Source organism: Vigna umbellata, chromosome 5, assembly GCF_029865625.1.
Source record: "Vigna umbellata cultivar VRB3 chromosome 5, Vumbellata_1.0, whole genome shotgun sequence".
NCBI lineage: Eukaryota > Viridiplantae > Streptophyta > Magnoliopsida > Fabales > Fabaceae > Vigna > Vigna umbellata.
This window is the reverse complement of record NC_142169.1, coordinates 17,498,264-17,505,385: the sequence shown is the minus strand read 5'-3', so window position 1 is coordinate 17,505,385 and position 7,122 is coordinate 17,498,264. Positions and strand designations below refer to the sequence as shown.

Below are 7,122 nucleotides of genomic sequence, written 5' to 3'. Positions count from 1 at the left end.
TTTTTTGTATTTCATCAGTGTGTACGTAAAACCAAGTCAACCTTTTTAAAAGTATAAATAGAAATATGAATCTTATTATAATGATGATTCTTCTTCTTCTTCCTCTTCTTAAGTGTTAAATAGATTGTTATATGTGGATTACTTTGGAGATGAATGTGAAAAATGAGTTAATAGATTATCTTGGGATAAAGAATGTGAGAATACAAGTAATAAGTTGATACTTTTTTTATACCACTTGTAGCTAGAATTGATATATAATGTGACCCTTTTTATACTAGTTCTAAAATTGGTATAGAAAAGTAAAAACTTTTTATACCTACTATTTTTACATCAATTCTGAAATTGTTATAAAAAACTATTTTCAACTAGTATAAAAAGATTGTTCTACATTAGTTTTTATAAAACTTCGTTCTTTCGCTCAACAACACCATTTTATTTGGTGTTCTAATAGTAAAATAGTTTTATTTTATGCCATATTTTTCAAAAGAAGCTTGGAAATTTTCATTTTCAAATTCCCCATAGTCGCTTTAAACAACAAGAATTGACCAGCTAATTTTCATTTTGAACTTGTTTTATAAATTTATTAAAGATTGGAAGACACATCTTGTTGTTCAAAAGCTTTGCCCATATCCATTTAGTATAATTATCAACAATGACAATACCGTATTGTTTACCACTCAAATATTCAATCCTTGTCGGTTCAAAAAGATCTAATTGTATATGCTCAACTGGTCTTTGAGTAGAAATCGTTTACATTTTTTAAAGGACTTTTAACTTGCCTTTTACACATTATTGATAAAGAAGATTATCTTTGATTCACATATTTGGAAAGCCTCTTACGCTACTATGTTTTTATAGTTTAAAGTGAAGTCTTAAACATGCATGACCGCACTTCATATGCCAAAGCCAATGATCCTCTTTAATAGTCATGAGACAATATACCTTTTTGAGCTAATAACTTGTCCATATCAATTTTATAAAAATTACTCTTTTTTTTTTGTAGTAGATAATCCAATCTCATCCTTTATCAATGATACATTGATCTTAGTTAAAAATAATATCTCAATCATTGTCACACAATTAACTGATGTTCAATATATTGTGTTTCAGACCACCTACTAAAAGAACATTATTAATAAATATTGAAGCTTTCATAATTACCATTTCTAATTATTTTTCTATACTATCCTTCAAAGATTACCTTGTCACCTTTCTCATTTAAAGGCATTGGAAAAAAGACATTTTCTTATCATGTGTCTCAAGTAAACACTCTCCAGATAATATGACAAGTGTAATTAATTTTGTTTTAGATACCCATATGTGTGAGTCTTTTGTTCATATAGAATACCCTTCTTATAGGGTTACTAGAAGATATAGTATTATGAGAGTTCATTTTAGTACAAATCTTTTTCTCCTATCCTATCCTTGTTTTATAACAAGTCTTTCTTGAATTTCTTATCAAAAGAACCAAGAATGTCCCACTTATATCATATTCGAAAAGGGGTTTTCTAATAACAGAATTTTCTGAAATCAAATCGTTCGCTATACTTACTTTATGCTTAAACAAAATTTTAATTATTCATTAACTTACGTATATATAATCATTTTAGAGGACATTTTATCCTTTCAGTCTCTAGACTTAAAACTCCCTTATTCTACTTTATACCTATATATTTTTTAATTGGTTTTAGTTCACATCATCCAAATATATTTATTAGGAATTAAAACAATTAATTTCTAAATATAAAATTTAAGCCTAAAGATTATATGGATGCAAAATTAAACAATGAAACCAGAAGAAAAATATATTGCTTAAACAACACTCTTTTACAGCAACTTTCTGTATCTTTCAATCGTATATGTGTTCTTTTGTTATGTGTGTTTGGTATAAAATATCATATAAATTATTTATTGCATAAACATAATTCCTCTTAGCAGAAAACAACCTTACAATCACCAAGCTGGATCTAAATTATGAGCAAGTATTGAACCAAAAGCAGATGAACCCAAGTGAAAGAATGGCCATAAACTTCATTTATCCATTCGTGTCCTCTCACAATTTATTTCTGTCGTTTCTGTGTGTGTGGGGGGTCTCTTGTTGCCCACAAAATTCAACCTTGATATTTTCCTTTGAAGGTTTTGTACTCTGAAAAATAAATATTTTCTTTCAAAAGTTTAGAATTTGAGTGAATTTTATTGTCCACTGATGTAAGTGGAAAGCCCATAAGCTGGTCCACTTTGGACTCAAGGTTTAGATCCAACCATCAATATATACATATATAGCAGAAAAATAAGAGAGACAGAAAAATAAAGCACCAATCACAACCATTCATTGCATGAGAGGCTATCCATAATCTCATCCTCACTTACGCTCATGAGTCACAGCCACACATCCACGTTGCCTCCTCTTGCTTCCCTATTAAACTTTAAAACACATAACAACATGGAACCTCATTCTACTCTACTGCTTCACTTCTGCTACACAAAATCCACTGCTCAAACATGGCTTCGGCTACTCTCTCTGTAGCCAAACCAGCTCTTCAGGTTCAATAACTTATCCATTTTCATTCATCCTAAGATAGATAGTTGTGTTTCTTATTGTGCCATATTTTATAAGGCTAAGGTTGTTGTTTATGATAGTTTTTCATTCCTCTGTCTATTCAGGCAAATGGGAAAGGCTTCTCTGAGTTCTCTGGTCTTCGCAGCTCATCAAACCACCTTCCCTTTTCCAGAAAAGCTTCTGAGGATTTCCATTCTGTCATTGCCTTCCAGACTTATGCAGTAAGTTCCTTACTCTACTCCATTAATGACTGTCTAATTTTACTGTAAAGTAAAAGTACTAGGTAAGTGGATATAATAGATATACAACATATACAAGAAATTATCACATACATATATATACAGATAGATAGATAGATATACTTCCAGAACTATGTAACGAAACCAAATTTTTCATATGGTACATTAGAAAGTCCTTTAGTTTATAATTTGGCTTTTTTAGCTGTTGATATACCACAAATTATTTATAATGTGTCTGAACCAAAAACACACACTCAATTCGCGATCATCATTCTGTAAGAGTTCTTGCTTTGAATTATCAGAGTATGAACTAGGCCTTTCAACATTTGAGCACAAAAAGAAACAAGGAAAGGAAACACCAGGGTGAACCAATGAATTGTTAATCATGCATACGATGATATGAAAGAGTTAATTAGAAAGAAAAAGATGCGTGATGTGTTTAACAATGTTGGTATTATGGGTACTTTTGAAGGTTGGAAGCAGTGGAGGATACAAGAAGGGTGTGGTGGAAGCAAAATTGAAGGTTGCCATAAACGGATTTGGAAGAATTGGAAGGAACTTCTTGAGATGCTGGCACGGTCGTAAAGAGTCCCCTCTTGATGTCATTGCCATCAACGACACTGGTGGTGTGAAACAAGCCTCTCACCTCCTCAAGTACGATTCTATCCTTGGAACCTTCGATGCTGATGTCAAGCCTGTGGGCAGTGATATCATCTCCGTTGATGGAAAAGAAATCAAAGTCGTCTCTGACCGTAACCCTGCCAACCTTCCTTGGAAGTAAGCTTCTTCTTCAGTTCCATGCAATTAAAGTCTCTTTGGATACAAAACTATAAGTACTTTTCAAAGTTTCTCTTGCTAGAAACAAGACTATGTTTGTGTCCAAACATGCTCCTAGTTTACTGAAATTTTGAAGTGGTTTTCTAAGAGTGAGATGCATGAAGGTGAACGTGTGGTTTTATTGCAGGGAGTTGGGGATAGACTTGGTGATTGAAGGAACTGGGGTGTTTGTAGACAGAGAAGGTGCTGGGAAACACATTCAAGCAGGAGCTAAGAAGGTACTCATCACAGCACCTGGTAAAGGAGACATCCCCACCTATGTGGTCGGTGTCAATGAATATGATTACAGCGCAGATGAACCCATCATCAGCAATGCCTCTTGCACCACTAACTGCCTTGCACCCTTTGTCAAGGTCCTCGACCAGAAATTCGGTAATGTTCCTTCTCACCACATTTTCTGTCAAATTCATTCCTCGTATTTGATAAGGACATGATCAAACATCCTGGTTTGACATGTTTTGAAAGATGGTTTGACAATTTCTCACCACTATGGCAATGGAAACTGACAATCCATGGCAGGTATCATCAAGGGAACCATGACAACCACTCACTCTTACACCGGAGACCAGAGGCTTCTTGATGCGAGCCACCGTGACCTAAGGCGTGCTAGGGCCGCAGCTCTGAACATTGTCCCCACTTCAACCGGAGCAGCAAAGGCGGTGGCCCTTGTGCTGCCAACCCTGAAAGGGAAACTGAACGGCATTGCACTGCGTGTGCCAACCCCAAATGTTTCAGTAGTGGACCTTGTCGTTCAGGTGTCAAAGAAGACCTTTGCAGAAGAAGTGAATGCAGCGTTCAGAGAGAGTGCAGAGAAGGAGCTGAAGGGAATTCTGTCGGTGTGTGATGAGCCTCTTGTGTCTGTTGACTTCAGGTGCACTGATGTGTCTTCAACCGTTGACTCCTCGTTGACCATGGTGATGGGAGATGACATGGTGAAGGTGATTGCTTGGTATGACAACGAGTGGGGCTACTCCCAAAGGGTTGTGGATTTGGCAGACATTGTTGCCAACAAATGGAAGTGATGATCAAAGCTCGTTGCTATTTTATTATGCACCATGCACGCCATTGTAATTTTGTATGCTACTACAACACTTGTTGCTTCATTCCTTCTAAACACCTACTGAGAAACACAACCATCAATTTTCTCTGCCTTCTCATTGTCCAATAAAATTCTTACCTTCAAATCTCAATCTTACACCTGCTCGGTTTCAGATATTTTACATTTCTAGATTCTTTTTCTTTGCAAATCAATTATAAATGGTCCCTACAGAGATTGCATAAAACACAGAGCTTCAATAAGTTATGATCTCATTGTGCCCCAAGTTTAATCTTCTTTAAATTTAATCATGTTCAAATTTAAGTCTTAGTTCCTCTTTTGGGCAAGTAACTTTGAGTCTTCATAAGTTCAATAGTTTGATTTTGATTTATATATTCTCAAAAAATCGATGGTTTTGGTTTGCATAATTTTCATTTCTTAATTTTGATTCATGCACTTAAAAAAAATATGGTAACTTTAGTGCTACGTTAACTTACTTATTTTTCGTTAAGTTACATTATTTAATATGAACTATTAAATGAACTGAGGTAAGTAAATTAGGAAATACACTGAAAAATAAAGTAAAATCACGTATATATAGCGAGTATCAACTTCAAAGAAAATCTCTAATGGGATTATCACAACATCAAAATCGTTAAAAAAAAGGACGAGAAGTTAAAAATAAAACTGGAATTACTCAATTTACCCTATGTAGAAGACTTTCTGATAATAAAATCTTAAAAACACACCTTGATCGATGTTGGAATTCACTATTTTTGTTCCAAATTACATCATGTACAAGTATCACACATTGCTAAGAACATCATCCCGAATGTGAGCTCCACCAACATTCTTGCGAACTATTGCAATGATTTGCACTCTGAGCCATGACAAAGTGATAACAATAGAGTTTTCTTATTAAGGAGTTCAATGAAAACTTATGGGACTAATGAGAAATGGATTTAGACTTGAAATTACCTTGTTTTTTTCTCATTAAAATTGTTAAATAATTTTGTATTCTCCCGATTTTTGGTATTAAAATTAGGAGTTGATGTATTTTTTTTTTTTTAATGTTTAGGAGTTGATGTAAGAGCCAGAGTGGGGTTAAATTTTAAGATTTTCATATCAATGTATATAAGTCGTTATTTACCATTAAAAGTAGCAACGAATTAACATTAATAAGAATATATCTAAGTCAATATATATTATAACTATTTTTGTCTACTTTTCTTTAATCATATTTCCAATTATTATAATGCATATTTGTAGATATAACAAATAAACTAATATATATTTTAAGATATTGTCTAATTCCATTTTGATTTTAGTAGGAAACAATTATATTAATTAAAAACATATATAAATAATGATAATATAAAACATTTTAAATCAATTACTCAGAAAATATGTCAATGTATATATTTGCCTAATATCATTTTAAGTTATTAAAACGTTTTAAATTTAGTAGATAACCTAACAAAACTTAATTTCACTATTTTTTTTTTAATCCTTGTCTTCGTTTCATTTAAAGAATTTTTTTTGGCTTAGTTTTATTTAAAGAATTTTTTTAGAGTCAAACATCGTTTTAGTCCCTAAACTTGATAAGAAATTGAAATTTATTCATGTTCCAAACTTTGATATTTTAATAAAAACAATGAATAAATATAAGTCTTTTTAGTCCAACAATGTTAACTTTTTTTACATGTTGAATGGTGTTTTAGACTAACATTTGTATTGAAAATTCTTAAACTGTGTACAGTTCAAACACCAGCTTCAAACGTCGTTTACCTTGTCAAAAAATTTCACATAGTTGACTTAAAAAGATTATATATATTTATTTTTAAATTTTGAGGATCAAAATGTATCAAAGTTCGGGACAACGACAAATTACAATTTTGCGTCCAATTTTAGAAACTAAAAACATATTTATGTTGTACAATTTTTCATTTGTTATCTCAATTGGATGACTCATTCGATATTCATCAAGCTATTCTAATTTGTAAGGTATTTTTTCTATCATCGTATCCTCAATAATACAATTTTTGTATGGTTTCATTTAAATAATATATTTTGTGTCAAGAAAAGAATATTTAATCTTTTAAATATTTGATTTTTTATTTATGTTAAAAGAAAAATTGATATTATAGACAACAAAAAAACTTGTCAATAAAATGTTTGCTGATAAGTTTTACTAACAGATTGAAAAATACGTCAAAAATTACCATCGATCATAAATTGTTAGTAATTATAGACGAAAAAATTTGTTGATAAATATTTGTCTGTAAATATCCAGTGGTAATTACGGATGATTTTTTTTCGCATGTAAATATTGCGATTTAATTCATCTTCATCCTCATTCTTTCTTCTTCTTCTTTCTATTCTTATTTTTCCTCCTCTCCTACTTTTCTTTCGGAATGATGTTGGCTCTTCGACTCTGTCATCGTCAACTC

General features: G+C 32.0%; 1 protein-coding gene across 1 annotated transcript; it reads left to right on the top strand.

Moving 5' to 3' along the window:
- The first annotated feature begins 2,388 nt into the window (after window positions 1-2,388).
- On the top strand, window positions 2,389-4,826 carry LOC124831520 (glyceraldehyde-3-phosphate dehydrogenase A, chloroplastic). The gene is made up of 5 exons (XM_047305535.2): window positions 2,389-2,544; window positions 2,665-2,781; window positions 3,272-3,576; window positions 3,764-4,008; window positions 4,156-4,826. Exons 1-5 carry the CDS (start codon window positions 2,503-2,505, stop codon window positions 4,656-4,658), a joined length of 1,212 nt encoding a protein of 403 aa, XP_047161491.1. The 5' UTR covers window positions 2,389-2,502; the 3' UTR covers window positions 4,659-4,826.
- The last annotated feature ends 2,296 nt before the right edge of the window (window positions 4,827-7,122 follow it).

What these genes read in the sequence shown, in the direction of transcription:
- LOC124831520 (XM_047305535.2), top strand. Translation starts at nt 2,503, where the DNA reads ATGGCTTCGGCTACTCTCTCTGTAGCCAAACCAGCTCTTCAG. An exon ending in TAGCCAAACCAGCTCTTCAG is followed by an intron (nt 2,545 to 2,664) that starts GTTCAATAACTT and finishes CTGTCTATTCAG; the next exon opens with GCAAATGGGAAAGGCTTCTC. An exon ending in TTGCCTTCCAGACTTATGCA is followed by an intron (nt 2,782 to 3,271) that starts GTAAGTTCCTTA and finishes GTACTTTTGAAG; the next exon opens with GTTGGAAGCAGTGGAGGATA.